Genomic DNA, 27,793 nt, shown 5'->3' with positions numbered 1-27,793 from the left:
CAGCTACAGAACTCTGTTTTGTTTGGGGCATTATGTTCACTGGTAATTAAAACTTTGGTGTTTTCTTTCACATTACTAAGCTAATGTATGACAATATAAGCTATTCAGCCACATGTAGTTATAAGAATGGTTATTTCTTTGTAGATGGCTATTTCTACTGTTAAAAATATATTTCTCATGTAAGATCTGCTACATTTTTCTCCTGCCATTGACTGCTAAGATTGTGGAAGGAGATTTCTGCCCTGAGCAGCTCTCCACTTCTCCCTCTCTTCACTGATGAACCCACTCCAGGCAGACTGTGCTTTGGTGAACCTCGTGTTGCTGCGCTCCTTCGTAGTCTTCATCCTACAGGCAGCTTTTGACAGCTTTCACTCTGTCACTCTGGAGCAGTAGTACTGTCTTGACTTTCTGAACACATCCTCACTTGCTTGGTTTGCCTGTTGCCTCAAGGCTCCCCAAATTTCTTTGCTGGTTTGGTTCTATCTTCCTATCTTCTTAATGTTGGCATTCCCACAGCTCACTTCTTAAATCACCTCTGTTTTCCGTCTGCACAACCTGCTTGAATCTCTCATCCCTGCAATCTCTTTATCTCTTTGTATTTATGTCTTTAGACCAGGACTCAGATCTGAATTCTAGAGTTACATATCCATTACACATTTAGATGCCTTATATACTTTTCAAAGCTGACATGTTTAAAATTTATTCTCCTGATCTTCCTCCCTCCTTAATTCCGGATTTCCACTGTCTCAGGAAATGACAGTGTACACAGCTGACTCTATTAATCATATCAGCAAACTCCAGGGTTTATGTGCTCATGAGCCCCATCCACCACCAGCAACCCCTCTGTACTTGAATCACCACATGAGCCTGCCACCAGGTCCTCCTTCTCGGCTGCACAACTCAGGGTGAATTTGTTTGGATGTAAGTCAGATGCTATCACTCTTCAATTTCCTGCTTCACTCGGAGTACAAGCCAGATTCTCTGCCTTTTTCATCATGCCCTGTGGTGGCGGGCCCTTAGAATTTTCCCTCCTACATTTTATCTGGTTCCCCTCGGCTTCTGGTTGCTCTCAAGTCTTCTAGACACTTCCACACAAGGCCTTTGTCTTCGTGTTACCCTTTCTTGTATAATATTTGTGATCCACATCCTTTTGTCTTTGTTCAGCATTACTTTCTCTTTGAGGACCTCCTGTTGCACATACCGGTTATCCTTCCCATCTTCCTCTCCCAAATACTCTCTACCTCTGTCCATATTTTCTCTTCCTTAGTTCTTAAACCTTGTATAATTTACCCAAGTGTTTCTGTCTCTACCTCTGTCCATATTTTCTCTTCCTTAGTTCTTAAACCTTGTATAATTTACCCAAGTGTTTCTGTCTCTGCTCATCAGAATATGAACCCTGTGAGTTTGTGGTATAGCCTAGTCCTCAACACAGTGCCCAATACACAACATATAGTATATACTAAACAAGTTAATTACTGAATGAATATACAAATAAAAACCCTCTTATTCTTTTCTGGTAAACATTTTGCTTAGATAGTAGTCTGACGTGTGTGTCTTTTGCTGTCTTCTTATTTCTGGCATTTTACATAGTATTTGTGGCCCTTGTAAACATTGTAGAGTCAGTTTTGGCTTTTACCTGAAATTTTAGTGTGTTTTTTTCAATATCCTCCATCTTGGTGTATTGTTTTATATCTATGCATCCTAATTATTTTACATACTCTCTAAAATTGTATTTGTGCACTGCCTGCTCTTTGCAGTAATCTTTTTCTAGATCATGTTTTACTTCTTCTGTTTATTCATCAGTAAAGTACTTCAAAACTCCTTTTTCTCCAGTTGTTAAGACCAAAAAATACTTTTTGAGTGTTGCATAATAGCAGACATGGGATGTAACCTCGGCACCAGAAATCTGCTTCCCGCCCCACTGATCAGCAGCCTCCAGCTTTGCTGCTGCCCCTGGCACTTGCTACTCTACATGCAGATTTGTTGTTATTTGAAATAGAGAATGTTCTTTTACATTCCCTTCGGACATTTATGTAGCACCTAGCCCTAGAGAATATATTTGGACTACATTTTTATGCTCTGGAGCTTATATTTTATTCTTTCAGACCATAATATTCTAATTTTTAGTTGGATTATCCCTAAAAGTAGTAGTCTGAAGCATGCCTAGATGGCCTCTTTTCTCTATTAGGATGTAAAGATTATGTCTTTCTGTTCTCTGCCAATGAAAGATCACCTGGTGCACATGAGATCACTTGGTCATAGTCTTTTCCCCTGTGTAACATGTGAACTCTGTGTTTTTCCTGCTGTGGCATTTGGTGTCACTGAGACAAGATGAAGCTTCCGCCTCTAGAGCACTTCCTTTCTGCCAGAATTGGACCATGGCTGTAAAAGAAGCCAAACCTCCCCAGTGCCTGCCTGGTAAGATGGAGAGACACTGAAATCTGATGAGTTTGGACATCAGACTCCACAGAATGTATCAGCTTTCTCTCCATAATCAACTATACTAGAATCTGTATATTTGTCGCAGTAACATGGTTATTTCGCCAGTGCAATTCAGACTTCTGAGCAGGCACCATGCCTCAACTAGCTAATCTTTTACCTCCAAGCACTGGCATCCCAAAGGGGAACTAGTTTGTGTCCCAACTGCTCCACTTCCCATCCAGTTCCTGGCTTGCAGTTGGAAGCCTAGAAGAGGATGGCCCAAAACCTTGGGACCCTTTACCTGCATGGGAGACGCAGGAGAGGCTCCTGGCTTTGGATCGACTCAGCTCTGGCCATTGCAGTAATTTAGGGAGTGAACCAGTGGCTGGAAGATTTTCACTCTATTTCTTCTTCCCTCTCTCTCTTTTTTCAAAATCCGCCTCACCAACATTGATTAATTAATTAATTAATTAGATTTTATATTTTGCCATATATAGAGCAATGAGAGTTTGCCATGTGTCTTCTGGAATTCTGTGGGCTATCTCACAGATACGTAATTTGTATGTTTTTATAACACTATGCAATGACTCAGGAAAATAATCCTGTCTTCCTGATAGACCTAGTTGTGACCTAATCCAATATAAAGATAATAATAGTTCAAGACTTAAGAAAATGTGCCAGCTTTCAAGTATTTATAACATTTTCTGCTTGACTCTAGAGTCTGTTCTCTTCTGGAAACTTTTCTAACTATACTAACAGACAAGTACTACAAGTGATTAGAACTTATATGAAAGTAAAGTCACTCATCATTCTAACATGTAAATATTTTAACCCATTAACTTGCCTCTTTTAAACATTTTTTTTAAAGTTCTGTTTATTTGAAATGCAGAGTCACGGGGAGGAATAGGGAGAGAAATTTTTTATCTGTTGGTTCACTCCCCAAATAACCGTGATGGCCAGGACTGTGTCAAGTTGAATCCAGGATTTAGAAGCCTCATCTGTGTCTGACACTTGAGTTCAGGGGCCCAAGCACTCAGTCCATCTTCCACTGCTTTATCGGACACATGAGTAAGAAGCTGGATCAGAAGTGCATCAGCCAGGAATCAAACCTGTGACCATATAGAGTGTAGGCATTAGTGGTGGCAGCTTAACCCATTATGCCACAATTCAGGCTAATTTTTTTCAGTTTCCAAGTATGTTTCCTTCCTGCCATCCCCATCCCCAAGCACACACATTCAAAGAAGACGTGAAGATAGGAGCAAAGAAAGTTGTAAAATGAGGAGAGAGAGAAACATACATTTCTTAAAACAAGTCTGGCCTTCTACTGATGCTTTGGTGATTTTTCTGGAATTTAAAATACACTTGTCAGTGATCATCATCATTTTTAGTTACAGTGTTAGTTGGATTACATTTTGGCTGCATGCTGAAGAAACCCCATATGACTGTGTTCGTTTCATTTCTTGTCAGTCCGGACTGATTTGCAATAGTTCCTACTAAGGTAATGGAGAAGGTTGGAAAGCCACAGTATTGAAACCTGAGGCCATCTTATCTGGTTCCACTAGCTCTGGACTATTATCCACCTTAACATGTCCTAAGTGGCACACAGCCATGTCAGATTCCATTGAATTAGAGGTTAAGGGAGAAAACTGCAGAACCTACATATTTCCTTTAAAGATAAAATACAAGGATTGCACTCTGTTTTGCTACCACTTACCCAGATGTTATAAGAAACATTTGCAATCTTTAATCTGAACAATGAGATTCTCAGTTAGCTATTTTGTTGCTATGGAACTAAAGGAGTGTATCTATTGGGGAACAATTAACAGTCACTCTGAAGACACTATTTCTTCAAATTTTTGAGTAGTTCTTGACAGTTACTCGCAATTTACTGTGAAAGTACCTCCATAGTTTTGTCCTTGAACAATAATTAATAATGGCCAAAAGTTGCCAGAGTATTTATCATGCACCAGATATTGTGCTACTTGCTTTGTGTATGTTTTTGAAACTGACTGCAATGATGCTATTATGTAGGTGCCCTTCTTTGTCCTGTCTAGGGTTATGACTGAGGGAATCTAGACGTAGACAAAATTAAAAGAGAAGGTGTCAAATAACTGGATCATGTTCACAGGGCCAGGAAATGACTGACAAGAAACTTAGATATACCACTGGTGAACTTCAGAGTCCAAAGTTTGAACTCCTGGTGTCTACTGATATTTTAGAATAAATCCTTGCAAGAAAAAAAATCCACAACAATGATATGCGTATGTATGAGACTGTTGACTTAGATTGTCAAACCATACTACAGAAAGCAGGTACCAATGCGTGTCCTGTGGGAGCACACGGCAGACACTCTGCCAGACCCTGGCTTATATCAGACTGGGGAGCAGAAAAGCCACTTGGCTTCAGTTGCATTTGGCTGAAGGATCAAATTATTCGAGTCTAGTGCCTTTACCTATTACTATTCCATCTTTTTTTGTGAATTGACTCTGGTCCATATCCTCTGCCTTTTCTTCTACAAAGGCGTTGCTGTCAGAGATGATTAGAATTCTTTAAAGATATATACTTTAGATTTTCCTTCATCATTCGCTTGGATTTTTATACACTTTATCAAATTTGGATGAAAATTTTTTGTTTCTGTTCACTGATTTTGTCCCATCTTCTAAAGCAGTGTTGGAATGTGTCCTCTAAGAGTGCTGACTTTTAGGTAACGTAATTGCCATGTAGGTAGCTCTTGCTTGACAGTGTCGCCTTAATCCTCCCTTGTGTGCACTTTTTAAAAGGTACTTTAGAGACATATATAAAATAACAGGAATTTAAGGGAAATGCGGATTGCAAGAGAGAATTTGACGTATCATGTTGTGGAGAAGGCATGGCATGTAAATTATTTTATTGTAACCTTTGCTACCTTCTTATAAATTCTTTAGCGTTATGCATAATTGATCTGAGAAATAGGATTTGTTTGTTTTAAAGGATCATATGACCTTTTTTGTGATGGTTCACATTGGCCTCTGTGGAAAAGATATAGAAAATATTGGCACTCAAGTCTCTGGTTAAATTTATTCTTAGGAATTATTTTTGTAGCTGGTGTGAATAAACTTTCTTGATTTCTTATTCAGGAAGTTTATTTTTGGTGTATAAAAAATGCTACTGGTTTTTGTATGTGAATTTTATATCCTGCAACTTCTGAATTCATTTTTCAATTTTAGCAGATTTTTTTTCTAATCTGCAAGTTTGTCTCACATAAAATCATGTCACTGAAAACAGGAATGTTTTATGCCTTCCTTTCTTTTTTGGACTCCGTTTCTTTCTTCCCTCTTGCCTCATTGCTCACACTTTCAGTACTTTGTTGAAAAACGTGAAGAAGCAAACATCCTTGTCTTGTTCCACATTTTAAGGGAAAGAGTTGAAGGTTCTTCTTACTCAGCTTATCAAGGATTTAATTTCCGGAACACATAATAAACTCAGCATCAAAAAATAACTCAGTTGAACACTGGGCAGAAGGGGGCCAGTCTTGTGGCAAGTAGGTTAAGTTGCTGCCTGAACTGCTAGAATCTCATGTGTGTTCAGTTCTACTCTTGGTTGACCTGCCTCTGCTCTAGCTCTTTGGTAATGTGACTGAGAAAGCAGCAGAAGATGGCTCAAATACATCTGGTCAATATGCTGGACTTCGGTTATAATTCATTATGAAGGGCAGGTGCATATTTTAAATTGAATAAAGAAAGGTGATTGCCATTTTCTCACAGGGTTGCCCCCCATATGGGAAGTGGTCCCTAGGCCGAATCCTGCAAGGGATTTTCATGTCTTATTTATTTGAGATACAGCAAGAGAGAGAGTGTCTAATATACTAGTTCACTCATAATGGCTGAGACTGTGCCAAGCTGAAGCCCGGAACCACAGACTCAATCCATGTCTCTGTTGTGGTCTCAGGGTAGCAGCTACTTGAGCCACACCTGCTGCTTCCAGCGATGTGCACTAGCAGGAACCAGAATGCAGAGAGACTCAAAGCTGTGTGCTGAGATATGAAATGTAGACTTTATTTTTAAAATAACTTGTTTATTTATCTGAAAAGCAGATTAGCAGAGACAGGGAGAGAAAAGACTCAGAGAGACCTTTCACTGGATAGTTCATTCCCCACACGGCCAAAAGCCAGCCACTTGGAACTCCATCAAGATCTCCCCTGTAGGTGGCAGGTACCCAAGTAATTGGAACATTGTCTGCTGTTTCCCACGCACATGAACAGAGAGCTGGATTGAAAGCAGAGCAACCAGGCCTTGAACTGGCACTCAGTTTATTAACTCACTGCTCACAATGCTAGCCTCCAAAATGTGGATATTTTAGTAGTTAGACTAAACACTTGCTTTCTTGACTACATTGGAAGCCAATGCACTGCTGATATTATTTTTATTAGCTACAAAACAGAAATAACCTAGATGCTACTCAGTGGATGCATGGACACAGAAAATATGTCTGTGTAAAATGGTATGGTATTCTACTTTAACAAAGAAGCAAATCCCAACGTAAAGCATAGATAAACCATAAAAATAGTATGGAATGTGAAATAAGATGCCACACTTGCAGAAAAGAATACCTGAAACTATATGGAGAAGGCTAAGACCTTTCCTGGGGCCTCATCAGAGGAATATAGCTGACAGACATCCAAGAGTATGTGTACCTGTCAGAGATCTTACAATCAGTGAATTTCTTCCAGATTTCTTTAACTGAGGAAGAATTTGCTGAATTTCATCACGTTTTGTTCATGGAAGTCAGTATAAAATATAAACTTGACAGAACATAAAAAGTATAAATTCATACAAAAACCAGAAATTGTTGCTTCCCCAATTCAAAAATGATCTTATTCCATACATTTCAAGAAATTTCTCTGCCCTTAGACATTTCTAGGAAATCTCTTCATCTTCTGTTTTCTATAGCTGTGATAATGCAACAGCATTCTTTGACTATTTAAATTGTGTTTTATATAGCATGAGAAGCTGAAGTTTATGCCAAGCCTTACTGATCTTATAAATATTTTCTTCCTTACTGGAATAGTACCAAAATCATTTATGTTACTACATTTCCTTTAGGTTGATGAAAGCATAATTTTGAATGTGTTTCTTCCTGTGGAATCTAAGAAATCTACCCCCAAAGTGCTGCTGAGTTCTTTAACAATCTGTACATCCAAATAAAGTGGCTGCCTTTCTAAGGAATCTTGGTACAAAGGGAAGTATTTTGTATATTGTACCAAAAAGATCAGTAGAGATCTTGATAAGTTGATGAGGTTAATTGAATGGAAAATACATCAGGACACATAGGTAATACGTGAAGAGGTCATAAAGAACTAGTGGTGGCAGAGGATGAGGGACTCAGATGATCTAACACTTCTGCTTTTTTATTATCAACAAACCCCAGAACAGTATTTTAAATTTTCGTAGCTAAAACTTTGGTACATCAGCTTTCTGCTCCCCTTTGATTTGTCTTACAAGCACCAAGGTAGTAGAATTGTCTTATCTTTGGAAGTTCTTCAATACTACTAGCTTTCGTTGCACTGATATGATACTGATGGGAACATGTCTATTTTCTTCCTCTGCACAAATCCTACAAAATGCTGAAGTTAATGCCCCTACACACATTCAGTTGCTTTTTGTTTTAGTCTTGATTGAAATCTGGGGGATGCATTCAGAAATGATTTGCAGATCCGTTAAGAACATTTCCTTGCTTCATTATATATGCAATATTTTACATGTAATTCTCTGAATATGTGCAAATTACTACACCTGTAGAAAAGGATACCTTGCCCAGGGTTTTCATAAGTTTCCATTTATCATTAAGTTATCAAAAGCGCAGATTTCATTTGAATATGATGTAATTCAGGGATTTAGGTGGTATCTTTCAGTTTCTCCATGTCTTTTGAGAAAGATAGGATCCTGGAGTTCTTGGGAGTCAGAGCTCAGCATTGAAAGGCTGGTAACTGTGGACTTGTTAGAGGGACACTTGTACCCCAGGTTTTGAAAAAGGACCAGATTTGATCAGAAGTCTCCAAAGCTCACAGCACATTAGGCTAGGGCTGTGGAGTAGCATTGGATGGATGGAATCCATGGATGTGTGTCTCTAAGTTGCCTTACTCTGGTAAGGTCTGGGGTCTGTGTCAAAAATGAGGTTCCAATTTATTTTTTTTTGAAATATAGGAAATCTCTGGAATTATCACTTATGACCAAAAACTAGTTCTTGATGCACAAGAACCACAGTGTTTTCAATAGGTAAATGTTAGGACCTTCACTGATCTTAAATACGTCCAGATCCAATTCCTGAACAAAACTCTAGCCCACTCAACAAATGCACTCAGAGTGAACAACTAAGCCAGAGTGAGGGGGTCATTCCCTGAAGCAGAACAAGAATAGGCACTGATATTCGAGAGACACAGCTCATGCTGCATTTTGTTTTCAGGGTGAAAAGGTCAAGTTTGGCCCTGGAATGAAATAGAAACAGGATGAGGGAAAAGATAAACAAAAAAGATGAGCTGCAACTAGATACCCAAGGCACAGGGTCATAAATGTGGGTAAGAGTTGAAGCCTTGGCAACTCAAATAAGTAGCATGCTACAGGAAGGACCTTCTCTTTCATGGCAAACCACCAACTTCACATTGACTCTCACAACTTTCTCCATGCACCAAACGGTCCCTCCCCATTCTATGAAACCATGTAGCATTAATGTGCCTTTCTTGCTGATTATACTGGACCCATGATATTTGTTTATAGATGCTTGTTTATGGACTTTTAGTCCAATCTTACTCTATGGGGTTTCAATGCTAGAGAGAAGTTCACCATCTGATCAGTCAGTTTCACTTAACTGACAGAGACCTTTAGCATAGAATTGTAGGGGAGGTCAACAATATACCTTAATGTAGTGGTTTATTCTGAGATGTAGATCAGCATCTCTTTGACTCAATCCATTCAGATGCTTATCCCTGCCTGCTTCTCAATCTGTGTTTGTAAAGGTCATAGGAAAGTAAGCACAGTCTTGGAGCTATAGGATGTGATTAAGTATTTTTTTGTTTTGGCGGACACTGTTGTAGCAGTCTCTTGAATGAAAACTAAGAACAGTGAAATTCCTACTACAAAACTGAATAATAAGTATAAGTATGATGACCATTGTTTCTTCTATATGACCTCTATGTGTGTCACTCTTACTATTTTTCATTTATCACACAATTCAACTATATTCTGTTTCACTAGTGTCCATAGATGTATCTCTGTATAGATTTGCCCATGTCACAAATGAAGATAATACATGGAGAAGTCAATGAACTTGTTCAGCATCATGTAGCTACTAGGTATGAAAGCTTGAATTACAGTTTTTGAGCTCAAAGAATAGAGGTTCATTAGAGAGAAAGAGAGAGAGAGATCTATCCCATTACAGTTTTTGAAATTTACCACCATGAATGTCCTTTGAATGTCTGAATGTCTCTTTCTCGAGAATGGGAATGGTAACAATGAGCAGTATTTTTAAAAAGTCCTGTCTCTTGTTCTGCTTAAAAAGGCTATTGCACTTGAAACTAATATAGTGGCAAGTATAACAACATCACTTAATTAAAATTGGGTAACCAGTTATTTGTGATTGAGTATCATGTAACATTGGAATGTTTTTTCTTGAAGATTTTTCTTCCGAAGGTAGAGGGATTGGAGAGGAAGGGGAGGAAAAGGAAGAGGCCCAGAACTCCATCTTTGGCTCCTATGTAGGTGGCATAACGTCAGATACTTAGGCCATGATGCAACTTCTCAGGCACTTTAGCAAGAAGGTGGCTCAGTAAGAGAATAACCCAGACTTGACCTGGCGCTCTCAAATGGAATGCCAAGATCACCGAAGGGTCTAACCAGCAGCACAATAGCACAAGCTCTATAGGACTATTATTTTAAAATTTATTTAATTTGGCAAAAAAAGGTATGTGCTTTTTCCTTGACTTCTCCTCATTTCCAACCTCTCAGCCTCCAACATAGCCATGTGGATATGCAGTTGGAGCATGAAAACCTTTAGGGAAGATACAAAGTTTCTGTAAGAAGTGGAAACTGAAAACCGTAAAACTCAAATCTAAGCTTTTTCCATACAATGATGTAAAATATATGCAAAACACATACATGTTAAGTGTCCTAAATTTTGCACAACTCACAAAGTGGCACCTGAACTTTGTAAGAGCAAAGGGAAAAAAGTTTCATGATAGGATTTCCAATTTAGATTTGAAATTTAGATGTTTTTGCTTATTGTAATTGCTTTGAGATTTAGATCTTTTTCTTTATTGTAATTGTTATTTATTTTCATTTTATTTGAACTGTATATATAAGAGATAAATGAGAGAAAGAGAGGGCGAGCATCTACCTGCTGGCTTACTGCCAAATGCCCACAATGCCTGGGAGGTCAGACTGCAATCCAGTTTCCCGCATATGTGACAAGGACTCAGCTACTTGTTATTTACTACCTGCCAGAATGTACTTTTGCAGGCAACTGAACCAGAAGCAGCAAAGCCGGGGCTCAAACCAAGCACTCTGGTTTGGTATGTGGGTATCCTGGCAGTGTCAAACATTGCACCAAATGCCTGACTCTGTTTGATCACTTTCATCCTGGAAATGTTACTTAAATATTTGTTCATTCTTGATGGAATCTTACTGCTCAGGAGGAAGCCACTGAACTACAAAGTACATTTGTTTAGTTTGGATATCATTGTGTAAGATATGTCCAGTGATGCACTTCATAAAAGAATGTTCTAAAAGGAGGTTTTTTTTTTCATTGCACAAGTCCAACACTTGTTTCTGTTAGGCACCTACTGCTGGCATTCTGGGACAAAATCAACATAATAAGACAACCCGTATTTTTATACAGAAAAAATAAACTTGCTGAAATAGAAATCAAGAAATCAATCCTATGCAACAAAACAATCTATGGCTACCAAAAAAAGAAAATGTATCTGAGAATACATTTAACCAATGAAGACAAGGATCTCCAGAAGGGAAATTGTAAAACACTGATAAGCAAAAATGTAAAGACATACACAAATATGGAAAATATTCCATGTTCATGGATTATAAGTTAGAATATTATTTTTTAAAAATGCCGTCCAAAGCAATCTACAAAGGCAGTGAAATGCCCATCAAAACACTGATGACATCCTTGATGGTTTTCAAACACGCCAGGCAGAATGTTGTCTTGGGTATATATTACATCAGTACTGTGTACAGTACAGCACAGTAGGGGTGTTGCAACTTCATTGAGAATGTTCTTCCCTCGGCTGTCTGTGGCTGTTTTATAGTTAAGTATTCCTTTCTCAATAGGGCTTCCCTCATGATGACCCAGCATCTAATTGCACCTACTCGTTCAAGTATCTTATTTTCTCAAAGGCTTTCTTTCGTGTTTTGTAATTAACTCATTTGTTATCTTTCTTGTAAACTTTCTGTATCTCCTTACTAAAACCACAGTTTGTTATTTGGGTGGTTGAGATTTTACTAGTGCATTTTAATGCTTTCTATTTGTTTGGGGTTTTTAATATTCTGTATGAAGTAGTTTCCACCTGTGAGAGAAAGGATTAAAAGTTGTATTTCTGGGGCTTATGTTACTTAGTTTAATGATGTCAATTCCATTTATTTTGTTGCAGATGTCAGGATTTCATATTTTATGGTTGATAAATATGCCCGGCCTAAATTTATTTATCCATTCATTCATTCATGGACATTAGGAAGAGTGAATTTCTTTGCTATTGTGAATTGGTCTGCAGTAAACATGGGAGTACTAGTATCTTTTTTACATGCTAAGTTCATTTTCTTTGGATATAGTCCCAGATGTGGGATAATTGGACAATATAGAATATCTATTTTCAATTTGTTTTGAAATCTCCATGCTGCTTTCTATAATAATTATACAAATTTGCATTTCCACCAGTGTATTAGCATTCTGTTTTCTACAAAACCGCACCATCATTTCTTACTTTATTACTTTTGGATGAGAGTCATTCTAACTGGAATGAAATGACATCTCATTTGACTTCGTTGCATTTCTCTAATGGATAGTGATCCCTGGAACTTTTGTGTGTGTTTGTTGGTCATGTATATTTCTTCTTTTGAAAAATACCTAAATCCTGCATATGCAATACATGAAATTCATTCCCTTTATATAAATAAATATTTAAATAAAAAAATAGTCCTTCATAAGGAGTAAGGAGTCTCCAGATAGAAGAGATTGAAGGGAGAGGATGGCAGCTGTTAGATGCATGAAAGTTGGGACGGTAGTTCATGTGATCAATGAGGAGGGGCAGGGACTTTAAGGGTGGCTGGACTTGGGTAGAGCAGCCCTGTAAGGAAATTCTGGAGGAAGTAAAAGATGGGAAAGAATGGGGATCTAGGCCTGCCTGAGAGGCAAGTAGAAAATAAAGGGCAGAGAAGATGCAGCTTGCAGAACATCCTACTCAGTGGCTTCTGTTTACTGGATTACAGCAGAATGTGGAGGAAGTGCCTAACCATAAAGTTAAGGATTTAACGCAGTTCCAGGTTTGTACACTTAAGGAGCGGAGGCAATGTGGATGAATTAGAGGTCTTCTGAGAATGTGACTCTTAAGTCTGTAGGTTTACAAAATCAGTGCATTTTAAAAATTGTTATTCATTTATTTAATAAGCATGAGACATGCACACAAATTCCAAGAGGCCCGATCTGCTGGTTCACTGCCCTGGTGTCAGCAAAGGCTCCAGGCCAGGCTCTGTCAGGTTTTCCCACGTTGGTGACGGGAAGGCAGTCACCTATGCCGTCCCTGCTGACTCCTTGGATCTGTTTTGGCAGGAGTCAGGAGCCAGTGCCAGGGACCAAAAGCAGGCACACCCCTGTGTGCAAACCTGTTCCTTAGACTGCTGTTCCCAATGCTTGCCTCTCCCTAGTCAATGAATCTGTATTGAATGCCTACTGCATGCCTAAATTTTGTGCTGAGTATCTAAAATGGATATATTGAAGGTCTCAATGAGTCCAGAACTTACCATAGTCGACAAATATTGAATACTTAATATGCAGATTATTATTCCAATACAATTGTGAGAAACACTGTAGGAGTCAAAAAGTGATTGTAAGATGCCAGTTGAAGGAAGAATAGACTGAAAAAAGCAGAGAGGCAGAGAAGGGAGAACGTGAAGATATACAGGCACAGAAATGAGTGAACAAAACATCTGACACAGGGTGTTTGAGGGTGGCTATACTTCCCACAAAATATACCATGGGGCCTGTAGGGCTCTACAGGTATGCCTGATGTTTATCTAACTAAGCCAGGCCATGAAATCACTGGAGAAGTCCTATGGGTTCTGGGAAGCAGAAGCTTTTGTCTAGAGTTCTAGCAAGGTGTGTGGAGTAGATGAGCTAACCTGATGTTCTGGTCAATTTGGCATTTCTCAAGGGTTTGCACTGATTAAATTCATTCATTTATTTAGCAAATGTGTAGTTGATAATCTGATACTACATTTAATCTGTGTTAACTTTATAAATGGCATAAATCAACACATAGATGAACTGTAAAATTTGGATTGCATACAAAGACACCTTGATGGGGGGAAGTTTTCTGTAATTTTTAAATTAATGTTGTCAGTATAATAGAATAAGACTTAGCTAGATTGTAAACAATTCAACCTGCAATCCAGTAGAATTCTCATTTATTTACACAGAGAAACTAAACAAATAATTCAGGAAATGATTCATGAACTTAGACAAAATAATCCAGTTTAGTTACCAGGATAAACTGAAACTGTTATCAGGAAGTGTTCAGGTACACAGTCTATAATCATTTTTTTGATAAGATTTAGTTGTTTCACTTGAAAATCTGAATTACAGAGAGAAAGAGGGAGAGTCCAGAAGAGATCTTCCATATGTGGGTTCACTCCCCAAATGATGATGTGACCAAAGCTGGGAGTCGGGAGTTTCTTCCAGTTCTCCCACATAGAAGCAGAAACGAAGGCCTTGGATTATCCTTTGCTGCCTTCCCTGACTGTCAGCATTCGAACCGGTGCCCTTAGAGGATGCCAGTGCTTGCAGGCAGATGATCAGTCAACTATGCCACCATGCTGGAACCTATATTAATTTTTAATTGCATACTTCAGTAAGCATATGAGAAGCAAAAATATGAGATTGCTTATCGTGGCTATGGGTTGTTAAAATCCTGTGAAACCAAGTGCATATGCATTGAACATTGTTGCAGATCATCAGTACATGGCTGCTTAATGCTTTCTAGATTTTTAAAGCTTAGCTTTTTTATTGGTATCAATACGGTTTTAGCACACTATAAATCTCCAACAGTAATTTCTGTCACAAAGATCCGTATTATTTAAGGTCCCAAGGAAGATACAGGCGCAGAAGAGATTTCACTACTCTTTCTTCTGGTTCCCAGATGTAAACTTCTGACTGTAGAGAGAGGGAAAGACGTCCGGGTGTGTGTCCATGGCAATCTGCTAGCTGAGCCTAAGAAGTTACAGTGGCAGTAGCCATGAAAAGAGCCAATTGTGTTTGTAAAAAAATTCTCACCACATGCCTTGAATTCAAAGAATCAACTTCATTAAAATCATAAATCATCCATTGATCTTCTTAGAACTGAAATGTCGTTGGTGGTCAGTGATATTTTAAAGATCGACATTTTTAAAAACGGATTAAAAACAAGAACATTTGGGGGAATCTTGGCAACTGTGGAATGAAACATCCAGTGTCTTTTCTTCCTGATGATATTTTAGTGGCTACTCGCTGTACCTGTCTTGGCTGTAGAACTGAAAGTGATATGGAGATTAGCAAGTACATTTACGTAGTCCTTTATGTGTCATGCACTGCTTTACTGGTTTTTGCATATGAGAAATTTCTAGTTTTCTTGTTATATGGAAAGGCATTGCTAAGTTTTCCCATAGGTAGCTTGGTTGTATCAGGAGATGGGGATGGGCACTACCCTGACAAGCACTGTCACTGAATCTTTATATTCATCTACACATCTACCCCTTTGAATGGCAGGAGCTGGGCAGTGATGGACAGGGAAGCTGAGTCAGAGTGATATAGCTTTATCACTGACTGCCTAATTATCCAGGAGCAGTGCATCTCACTGATCAGTAGTGTATTCTCGGGCTACTGTTTGACTGGGACGTGTTCAGGTAGAAGGTTGGGAACACAGTCTCAGTGGTTCTGGGAGCAATCTATTTGAGAAATGCCTAACTTCTCTGCCTGAGAATGGCCCTAGCTCTGAGACCTGAGAGCTTTCTGGGCAATTCATTCTCACAACAAACATTCCTATGCGAGACACTGTGACCCAGTAGGCTAAGTCTCCGCCAGCAGTATAAACATCCCACATACTTGCTCCTATTCCGGCTGATCCACTTCTGGTCCATCTCCTGGTTAAAGAGGATGGCCCTGGGAAAGAGGATGGCCCAAATCCTTGGGTCCTTGCACCACATGGAAGACCCAGAAGAAACTCTTGGCTGTCAGCCTTGGACCAGCGCAAGTCTGGCCATTGTGGCCATCTGGGGAGTGAACTAGTAGGTGGTAGATTCTCTCTCTCTGTCTCTCTCTCTATGTGTGTAACTGTGTTTCAAATATAAACAAATATATTTAATATATTTTTAAAAAGCATTTCTTTCATTTAATGTTATATGAGACAAGACATTCTAGTTAGTTGGAGGTAAATACATACCATCTAAAATGGGAAACTTAAATAATCAGCTTCATGATAGTAATTGTTTTCTTAGATATCCAGTGAAGTTGATCGCTAATGCATGTTTAATTGCACTTTTGAATGTTAAAGTATTGAAAATTAAAGGACCCGAAGTATTCTTCTGCTAGTTTGGGACCCCCTTGTGTACAAAACACATATTCTAAGATTTAATTTCCAATGTTAAATAAACACGTCTTTGGCTAGACATACTATGAATCATTAGGTAAACATCTTCCACCAGAAAATGCTTGCTCTTTCTTATTTAACTATCACTATTATCGTGTTAGACACTACAGGGGTATGTTAATTATCTTGAGGTGTCCCAGTAGCCCAGTAACTTCAGGGCAAAATGCCAGCAAAGTCCTCATTGAAATCCAGACCAAAAACACTTCATCAACTTGTTCAGTGTCTTGACATCCTCACAAAATGGTAAACCTGGTGAGAAAACATATTTGTTCCAGCTGAGTTAACTATTCCAAAACAAATAACATCCAGACCCTGACCAACCATCTGTAATCATGTATAAAAGCACCTAATGAGATGTACTATCCACAGCTATTAATTATGTGCTGAACAGGAATGCTTTTTTAAAAAAGTATTGCTCCTCTGAGCACAATAAATTTTATTAAGGCAGGATGATGAACAATTTTGAGTATTTGCCATTGCAACGACCATTCAGGTTTCAGGCAAAATTTGAGAAGAGCTGTTGCAACAGGGATCCAGTTCAGCCTTTGCTGATGTGGGTCAGGATAGGTTGCCAATTGTAAGACTTAAAGATAACGTGTGTTAGCAGTGATGATTGAACTGAATCATCTCTTCCAAAGAGTTGACTATGGAGGGTACAGCAATAGAACGATGAAGACAAAACACTCCATGGACAATAAATTCACCCACATGAGAAGATGCCTGGCCAAAGATTGAGACATAAATTGGACTGGGTATCAAGCAGAAAAAGTGAAACAAATAAAATGATTTTGCCAGCCAAAAGACTACCCTAATACTCTTTGCCAATTGCGTCAATAGGATTTAAACATTTCTGCTCACTCCACATAAGCAATGGGAAGTAAAATAACCAATACATGACAGCTATCACTGGAGAGTCTATTGGCAAGGAGTTATGTATAAACAGCAGCAAAACGATGAACATAAAGCTTTTGTACATTAGGAACAAAATTAGTGAAGGAGATAAGTAGGTACTTTTTTTTTTTGCTAGACAACTAATTAAGATGCCCTCAAAAACATTCAGTTTCTTAAAATTTCTAGTTGGGGAAAATGGTTCTAAAATGAGGAACTACTTCACAATGTAAATATGAACTTTTAAGTGAGCATTGGTCTTGAGTCGCCTTAAATCTTTTGTGAAACAAGGCAGGTATAAATGTTCTGAGATCCTATTGATCCAAATGTATTTGTTGGGAATCCAGTGCAGTGTTTGGACAAGGATCATCCACCTTACTGCATATCTACTGCTGAATAAAAGAAGGACTCTGAGTGAAACTCCAATTTACCATTTTTTTTTTTTAACTCCAATCTACCTTGACAAGATACTAGATTCCCTGCTGTTGCTTATTCAAGCAATGCCATGATACACAGTAATGTATGTTGGAACTGTGATTGCAGCTGTAGGGCTATAGTATTGTAAAATACAGGGGAGACAGGCGAGGGGAGAATGGAGAGGGAGGAAAAGGAGGGAAAATCCTATACCTACAAAACAGTATAATGAGGGGAAACGTTAATTGTTTTTAAAAAAGAAAATGCAGGCTAGGGACAGATCCTGACTGTCCGTTAAGACAGTAAGTGATTAAGTTTACAACCGAACAAGCAGGCGCTAAAGCACATTGTCACATTGTTTTACTTTCACTCGCTGTCTCTCCCTCTCAATAAAAAGTGTCAGAATGCGTGATCCAGACCTTAGAAATGAAAAGAGACAGAACATTTGCAGGTGTTTTTAGTTGTTAGACAGCCCTACTATACTTACCCTGATGACCATTAAAATGTTGGCCAAGAGTAACAAGGGTTAGAGGATTATAACAAGAAGCTTAAGAAGTTTGAAAAGAATGATATTGCACACCTGTGAGTATAAATAATTAAAGACCATTTAAAGATTTATCAGTTTATTATGAAATATGCTTTCTATGAATAAAGTGTGTTTGTCAAGAACTGTAAAAAAATCTAAATGGAATGGATGCAAAAATGAATTTTCAGTCAATACTTTGGAAAGGAATCAAGGTCTTTCTGCCTCTCACAGGCATAACTACATGATGAATCAGACAACATAAAGGGCAACAATTTAAATGCAAGGTCCATACCAACTTCTAAGTAGGGTTGCCAACATGAAAGCTTGCCAGATTTCCCTGCTTAATGGATAGACACTTATATTTGGGTCTAATTTCACCTAAGCCTTTCAAAAATAAGGCATACTTCAGGGCTGGAGGGTGGAGTTGGTTGGGATGAGTTAGACTTCAATGCCCAATTATATATATAAGAGCTGAATGGGATGTGGTACAGAACAAACCAGTCCAGTGTACATGCTGGCAGACAAAGAAATCAAGGTTGGAACCCAGCCCAGTGGGAGTTATTGGGGGTCTCTCTGACTGGGCTGCAGCTCCTGAGGGTGTACATGAGGGCCAACTGTGTAGAGGGCAGGTTTGGATTGGGCTGCATCACTCGTTGGTTTTTATAAGAAATGGCACTGGGTTAGATCTGACCTAGCAATTGCAAGTATCAGTGTGGACGCAGGCTAATGTAGGTGACAAAATGAACTGGACTCCATAAATGTACATCAGGTTTAACACATATGTGTGCGAAAAAAGGGCTTCCTAACAGTAATCTGATTTGCGTTGCTATATAATGACACACAATGATTGTACGGCTAATAATTTAAAAGCATGTAAGAGTGGCACATCATATTAATACATCACAAAGTGGCACATTCTTTTACAATTTAATCGTTTCTATGTGCTCTGCTCATCTTATACGGTGTTTTATACAGCTTGATTCTTCTCTCACTTTTAATGTTATTTTTAGATCTTTCCAATTGTTTTTACACATGTAGTTATCTTGATCTTTGCTCCTGTTAACACCAACTTATTACCAATTGGATTTTTCTCTTTTAGCAGAACAAAATCACTATCAGTTTGAGATATAAAACAAGGAGATTATAATGATTATAGCTTTGTATAATAGCTCTGAGTTCTTTATCGTTATCATTTCTTGGTATTGTAGAGGTAAATGGGAAGAATACTTAATTTTCCTTAGATATTATTTTACACATAAAGCTTAAGCAATGCTAGCTAAATAGAAGCAATTATCACTCAAATCGTTTAAGTACAAGAAGTACTTTCTTTTTAAAATTAATTTATTTATTAATTACATTGTATTATGTGACACAGTTTTATAGGTACTGGGATTCCCCCCACCCTTCCCCTAACCCTCCCCCCATGGTGGATTTCTCCACCTTGTTGCATAACCACAGTTCAAGTTCAGTTGAGATTCCTTCATTGCAAGCATATACCAAGCATAGAGTCCAGCATCTTATTGTCCAGTTAAGTTCAACAGCTTCTTAGGGAGACCTTCTCTGGTCTGAAGGTAGAGCCAGCAAAGTATCATCCCGATCAATTAAAAGCTCCAACATAACATCAACAGTTTAGGTGCAGAACATTTTTTGGAGGGGTGTGCAGAGAAATCCCCAATACCCCAGTGAGGAGTAACTAATCTTTGTGTCCCACCTAGTGAGGTATGAGTAAATCCACGCTGGTCATTTCCTGTTTGAAAGAAGTACTTTCCAAGTCAAAAATTGGCTTTGTATCTCTATATCCAATATGTGCAGAATGTTTTAAATGAAATTTTATGCTTTAAAGACATGGATATTAACTTGAGAGTGCTATATATATGTATCTATATCACTTTGTAGAAAAAGCAAGCTACCAATAAATATTATGATTAGATGCAGATAAAGTATAAGTTAATATACATGCAAGCACATGCATAAAATTATGAACTGAACTTATCCTAAGTTGGGGTTTCAAGTGGCAGGTGATTTTTTAAACTATTTTTGCCTGTATTTTCTAATTCATTTAAAACAGTGATTCATTAATAGCTATCTGATAAAGATAAAAAAAAATTTAACATGTTTTTCAAAAAAAAAATCCATTGACTTTAGAAGCATAGATAAACCACTTTATGCGAAATGTGTAATGTACAAAAATACAGGAAAATACACCAGTCATGTTCCTATTTAAGACTGTGAATATTTTGATTTTCATTGAAAAATTTGAGTAGGTTTGGTAGACATATGGCTAGCACCGAGATTCTCTGGAAAAGCACAACTAGTCCTCAGTTGTTTTTTTTTTTTGTTTGTTTCATTTGGTTTGGTTTGGTTTCCTTTTATTTTTTTTATATATTTTTTATTTTTTTTGCAATATAATTGGTTACTTCCAAATTCCTCCCTTCTTCTAAGAGAAAGATTAAACTTTCTTGGCTGTCCCACTACCAAAATTAGGCTGTGGAAGAAATGATTCCCTTTGTTCTTTATCCTTTGTAGAAACCCTCCATTACTGTGATAGTTTTACAATTTTTTTTGGCATAGTGCCTGTGCCTGAAGCACCTACTTTTTCATCTCTTGATCCTGAAATAGATATTCTTTAGATCCTTATAATTCCTGTTTTCCTCAAATTTACAACATAGATTAATATTGTGTTCTCCTGTACGTTGGTACTTAGATGTATTTGGTGGATGAGAAATGCTCTGATGACAGGAGCCTCTCCAGGGTCTCCTGGTCCTTTGGTAAGTCTTCACAGGCCAACTCTTTTGTGTTTGAAAACACACACCAAACCCCTTCCACATCAGTTAATTTATGGATTAGATTCTTCTGTCCTCTTCTTTAACATTTTCCTTCCAAATATACATAACACATGGGATAAACTCATCACCTTTTGGGACAAATCAGTAGACTGTTTTCTCATTTTAAAGAGGATTCTGGGTAAAAGGGGAATAAAATGAAGATGGCTAAGGGGGAAGGTTGAATTGACCTCTGCACCACGGGGTGCTCGGTAAGATGACCTGCTGTCCTAAGCTGTCAGGAACTCTCAGATAACCCCGGAAACCTTTAGTTACAGACTTTGTGCACCTGGGTGCTCATGCCCTTTCGTCCACCTGCAAGTTCCGTTCCTTCCTCTGTGTCTCTGCCTATCAGTCTAACTGTGAGGCTTCAAAATTTTATCTTCTGTTCTACTTCTTTGTACTGTGTCCAGATTTCTGTCATCAGCTGGCTTCATTTATGTCTGCATTGAAAATCTGTAAAAAAAAAAAAAAAAAGGTGAATCTTAAGGGATGTGAATTATGCGGAGGTATTGTCTGCTCTTGGCAAGTCACAGCAGTGAAACCGCTGCTTGAGAGTATGTAGCCCGCATATTGGCAAAGTGTCTAGTTGGACTTTCTAAAACATCTCTGTTCCTACAGGGACCAAACTCACTTAGACTATCTAACATAACCTTTCCCACAGCAAACATTACACACGTTTAAATCCTGATTTTCTCCAGTCAGCCAATGTCATTTTATACTAGAAGGGAAACAAATTTTGAAAGCATGATAACCTCTGGCTCTTCTCAAAACATTTATAAATAAAATTGTTTTTTTTCACATGAAACCTCTTCAATCAATAGGACTTCAGGTTAAGATAAACTTGGTCATTGGACAACCAATTCTTCGTGATACTAGTCTGTCTTTGCAGTGACCTCTTAAAGTGTTTGCTTTACCTACAATGTTGGCTTTGACTCTACCTGAACTCCAGAGTTGTTTAAAATCAGTCCCTTAATTTACACTACTACCAGAACAAAGGTATTGGAGTCTACAGGGATGGTGGCTGGGGTAGAAGGGACCCGTTGATGACATGATATGGAAAGGAGTAACCAAGATTCATTCAAGCTAGGAATGATTGCTGCACATAAAAATCTAAGTTTTTAGATTTCCATACATCATTCATTTGCTTTTTCTTGGTTCTAGATTGGGCCTATGGATATTACAGACAACAGAGAAAACTCGTTGAAGAGATTGGCTGGTCCTATACAGGTAAGCATATAATTTATATGATGAAATTTAGCATTCTTTTGAGTCACAGTCTAAAATGGTGTTGTCAGATCACCAGACCAACTTAGAACATCATGAATTATCTATAATTGACTTGAAATAGTGATAGCCAGAAATAATACTCAGAAACCCTAGGGGAAGACCTGGTTGGGAAAATGTAAGTGGAAATTGGATGAGCCCTAATATACTTGGTGGCCCTCTAGGAAACAGTGAGTGTTAGCATTGGGTACTTGTGGACAGAAGAGTGGGTTGCTAAGATGCAATCAGATTAAAAGGAACTTGGCTAATTTGGACTTTATCTTTGCAGACAGAGCACAGCATCATGCTGAATTTGGCAAATAGAATGCTACTAGTAGTCATTCTCATCGCAAAAAATTAGGAAATATGTTCAAACACAAGCAAGAATATATTAGCTACTCTTCACTTCCGTTAGGGATAACCACAAACACACATGCCAAAACAAATCAGTCATAGTCTTTTTGGGACAGCTTTGATTATCCTAGGCTTGGATATATGGAGTTATACATTCAATTTATTCTTGAAAACTTTTGGAGCACTTCCTAATGTTAGTGATGACACCTGTTAAATCGTGATACTGAATCTTTGCCCAATAATTCATTGATTAGATGTACTATTATTTAACAATTCTTTGTTCTTTCTATATTTGAATTTTGCAAATAAAATGTTACTAATAGTTATTTTCATTGCAAAAACCTAGAAAATGTGTTCACACACAAATAAGAATATATAGAACCACTCTGTTCACTTCAGGGATAACCACACACACACACACACACACACACACACACACACACACTATCATAGTCTTTTTGGAACAGCTGTGATTATTCTAGGTTTGGATACACCAAGTCACGTATTCAATTTCAAAACTTAAGTAATGACAGACATGAATACAAATATACATATGTCTACACTATAATAATTTCTTTCATGGAAAATTCTTAATAAAAAGTTACTGACTAATAATAATTTTGATGCATACTGACTACATTCTTTCTAGAAAGGCAGACCTAGGGCCCGGCGCCTTGGCCTGGCAGCTACAGTCCTAACCTTGAACGCGCCACGATCCCATATGGGCACCAGTTCTAATCCCAGCAGCCCCGCTTCCCAATCAGTTCCCTGTTTGTGGCTTGGGAAAGCAGTCAAGGACGACTCAAAGCCTTGGGAGTTGGCACCTGCATGGGAGACCTGGAAGAGGCTCCTGGCTCCTGACTTTGAATTAGGACAGCTCCGGCCATTGTGGTCACTTGGGGAGTGAATCAACAGATGGAAGAGCTTCCTCTCTGCTTTTCCTCCTTTCTGTATATCTGACTTTCCAATAAAAATAAATACATCTTTAAAAAAAAAAGGCTGACCTAAATTCTGCTCTAAGTAAATGCTTGCCCCACAAAAGACATTCTAAGATTGAAAGTTTTCAATTTGAAAATCTACTAACAAGACATGTTAGAAAATGCCAGGTTGTTTTAATTTGCTTTAGTTTGACTACCACTGAAATTTATTTACATTTTTATTAGCCATTTGCATTAGTTTTTTGTGAAATAATTTATTTTACAATATAGAAAACAAAATCATCAAGATGTCTAGCAGAGCAGGAAAGTGAGCAAATTTAAGCACATTTATTAGTGGCTCCCTGTTCTTATTACTTATTTATGACAATGATCTATAAATTATAAAATCAAGCAAAGTAAATGTGTTAATGTTTCTATTGTTCTCTCTTAGCCCTGAGTCAGAAAGGGAAGCTCCAAGGCCTAGAGAGTGAAAGTTAAAAGTTCTCCCCTGTTCGACACCAGTAGTTGTACATTGACTCTTGGAGCACTGGCTGGGGTGGTGTGTTTCCCAGCAGCCTGGAGCAACAGAGTTAGCTACTGAGTGTTCCTATCAGCTCAAGCAAGAGAAGACCATAGTTTTACCAGTGGATTGCAGCAGAGATAACAGCAAAGGCAAAGTATGTAATACCCCATTACGTGAAAGTTGAGACTCTTCCTTGAACAGGTTGCTTGAAGCTAGATGTGGCATCTATAGGGTGGTGAAATTCTCCAAGATGGATCTGTGCATAACCAACATGTAGTTCTCTGCTTTACAGTCAAGTGTACCACCTTGCTCGTAACCTAAGGCCTGCTGAATTCAGCTCCTGTTGCACTCTGTTGTTCAAAGGAATAAACTCATTAAAAAGTGGTATTTGAGGATGTCCCAAAGCCATTTTGTCCAAATTCTTAGAGTAATAAAAAGAGAAAAAAATTAAATCATTTATCCAAAAGAATATGCTCTTCCATAAAAATCACCCTAAAGTCAAGCCTATAGTGAAAGATATCTCTATGTGAAGTTAATTATCTCTATTAATTTGGAACACAGTTGAAGTTTGGTAGTATTTTCTAGGTCAATCATGACAGTGTTCTGTGAGAAGTCATCATGCTGCCACAAGCCACTTAATGATATACAAGACATCAAACATTATTTAAATGGAATCACTTAAGTTAAAGTTACTTAGGAAAGATTGCACAATTATAAAATGTGAGGTAACAATGTAAATCTACTGCCTACAAGATGGGTGGAGAATTAGAGGGTGGAAAATTATTACTCTGATAATTATTTTCTTACATAAGGTTAAAGCCAAATTTTCTGTGCAGGATATATGCTGCAATTATGTTCAGAAATTGATGAAAGCAGTTCACAGTCTAATTTTTAAAACCTACTACAGAAGGATGAGCAAGGCTTGTCAGTTACTCTGTGATGAAAGCGTGAAATGTAACCCTGGGAATATCAGCCGCAAGGGTCTGGTGATTTTCACAATGTGTTGATCTCCTTTAATTCCAGAAAGTAACTTCCATTCTACACAGAATCTTAAATTTTCTGCAACAATACATACACAAAGAAAACAAAGTCATTTTGCCTTTCAGTTTTAAATATCATAAAAGTGTAGCACAAGATTCGCACAGATGTCAGATTCTCTTTCATTCGAGTTTTGACTATAACCTCAAGCAATCAGATCATTCAAAGTGATGCACTTTAACTGCTCCAGTCTTAAAACTAGTGACTACTGAAGCATAATCCTCTTTTCCTAGACTTGTAAAAATATTTGTATATTAACATTCAGATCAACTTAACATCAGAATTCTTATATTGATATGTTCTCAATAGTGCTTAAATTTAGCTACGTTTAATGTCTTCATTGAAGGGTTACATCAGATACAAGTCAGAACATGTTGCTGTTCTGGCCACACTTGAATCACTACCAGACAGTTGGATCCCTGAGAGTGAAGGATACATAAAATAACTAATTGTTTTCTTAATACAATAGCCTCCTAAAGAGTCTTTTTATTTTGGTAGCTGTAAAGAGAAGATCCTTCCTAAGGAAAACAGAAGAGCCATTTATAAAGGTTATGTGCAGTGCAGTTTCATGCTTGGTTTTCGAATTTTGTTTTTGACCTGGAAGAAAGTTGGCCAAGCTGAACTAACAAACTTTGGATCCATGTAGAATCATGAATGATTCTGTCTTGTCCAGGCCTTTCTAGAAACTGAAATGTCCTTTTATTTCTTTATTTTTGTTTTATTTTTAACTGTTTAGGAAAAAAATTTTATTCAAACATATGAAAGGTAAATTTAGAGACCTCCAATCTGGGGAGACCCCAGCAGGTGTCCCTGGGCAGCACCTGGGCTGCATGTGAGGCCATGGCCACCTGCTCTAGCTCTGAGCTCACGGAGCTGCTGGTGCATGGAACTATGCTATATCCTGAGATATACAAAAAATAAATATTGTATTATAAGTTCTGAGCAGGTTTTCAGAGCAGTCATAGAATAGGAAAAGCTGCATTTTGTAGTCTTTTACTATCTGGAAATTGACACAAGCAAAGACCAATCCAAAATCAATGCGAAAGCGTATCCACAATTTGACCTATCTAATCTAGATCATCTCTAACTTGAAATGAAACATCAAGCCTTTACACATAGGATTCTCATCTTTTTGTGTTTTGTCAGCATCTCTAGGAATTAAGATCTCTTTATAGCACTATTTTTCATAAACAGTATATGTACTTTATCTTCCAAAATTCCCCAAAGCCTTGCCCTTGTGTTTCCTTAGGAAGATTATAAATTCTGTAGGAAGGAGTTGACTTACCACTTCCATGGCTTACATCCTACTGTAAAAGAAAAGACAAAAGAAAAGTTAAGATACTTAAACCATTAGCTTATTTATCCATTGCTCACTCATTGGATGATAGTCCAAACTAGATCGTGTGCCAGGTATCAGGGATGCAGTGATAAATTGAAATGATCACAGAAATGCGGACAATAATATCAGATTATCATTTCAAAAGCCCGATGCATGTGCAGTGGTAAATTATGAAAGTGTAAGATCTAGCCTCCAACTAACCTAAAGCATTCGTCAAGGGCTTCCTGGGGAAATTAACTTCAAGCTGAGCTAAAGCATGAATAGGTGCAATCTACACTGGTGAATGACTGTTCTGGGCAACAGGACCTGTAGGTGAAGAAGTGCACTCCTCAGCTTCTACAGTACTCTTCATACCTGAGTACGGAAAAGCAGGAACGTAATAAGAGAAGCTTCTGGTATTAACTTCAGGATTGTTATCCTGCCAACAGTTCTAGATAAAATGTTTCGTGTTGTGTTTTCATTTGCAATGATTTCGATTTTTAGTTACTGACATTGTATTTACATTTTAATTAGTAAACTAAAGGAAGAAGCACTGGTAGAAGAGTCTGAGTGTGGTGGGACGGAGGGGAGGTTTCACATCCTCTGAGAGGATTACCAGCATCGTCACACAGTTAGGCAGGGAGGTCACTGTGTAACAAAGATTATGAACTTGCATCTATTCTTAGGAAGCAGACTCAGCTGGATGCTCGTTGTCTCACTAGCTGATTGTAGTATAAAGTCTAGAACTCAATCTGACTACTTTGCTTTTTCTGCTCAAGTTTCCTGATCTGTAAAATGATGTAGTGGTACTACCTTAAATGGTGCTGCAGTAATTAAATGAGTCTGCATGTGCTTTGTATATGCAAAATAGTCAACAGTGCCTGGTTGTGTGTGTCTGTGTGGCTCAACAATATACACAATTTAATATACATATATAGTGTTCAATTAAGGTTGTTAAAAGTTATTATATATAGTACATGGTGTTCAATTAATCTTATTAAAGTCATGTAAGTCTTTTCATTCGGGGCTTGTACCAACTTTCTGTCCATCATAGTCATTTTTTTAAATGCAGATGGGATTTTTGTAATTCTTTTGTCTAAATGCAATCAGTTACTTTCCATCATCTACAGAAAATTTTTTAAAATAACAATTCTTAACCGTGACTGACAGTGGTTTTCACGATCTTGTTCTACCCCTCGCAGCTCCCTTTCCCTCTGCCTGCTAACAGGCCAGCCTGTTCCTTCTGATTCTGTCTTCTCCTTCTTGTTGGATATCAGACCTCTGACTTCCTTCAAGTGAAATTTTCCTGTTCCACAGCAAGAGAACAAAGCTTACTGTACTGACCCCATACACTCCTCTTCACTGTAACACAGGCACGGCGGTGCTGTGTCTTACTGATCCTCCCTGTTGCACAGGGTGGTGCC

At 38.0% G+C, this 27,793-nt stretch overlaps 1 protein-coding gene across 1 annotated transcript in view; it reads left to right on the top strand.

Moving 5' to 3' along the window:
* The window catches only part of PTPRZ1 (protein tyrosine phosphatase receptor type Z1), a 120,389-nt gene that overhangs the window by 15,796 nt on the left and 76,800 nt on the right, over window positions 1–27,793 (top strand). The window contains exon 2 of the mRNA XM_058654948.1: window positions 22,118–22,183. Coding sequence (XP_058510931.1) covers window positions 22,118–22,183 — 66 coding nt within the window. The remainder of the gene's footprint in view (window positions 1–22,117; window positions 22,184–27,793) is intronic.

This window comes from Ochotona princeps, chromosome 25, assembly GCF_030435755.1.
Source record: "Ochotona princeps isolate mOchPri1 chromosome 25, mOchPri1.hap1, whole genome shotgun sequence".
In the NCBI taxonomy this organism is placed as follows: domain Eukaryota; kingdom Metazoa; phylum Chordata; class Mammalia; order Lagomorpha; family Ochotonidae; genus Ochotona; species Ochotona princeps.
The sequence above is the reverse complement of the archived record's forward strand: the minus strand, read 5'-3'. Positions and strand labels throughout refer to the sequence as shown.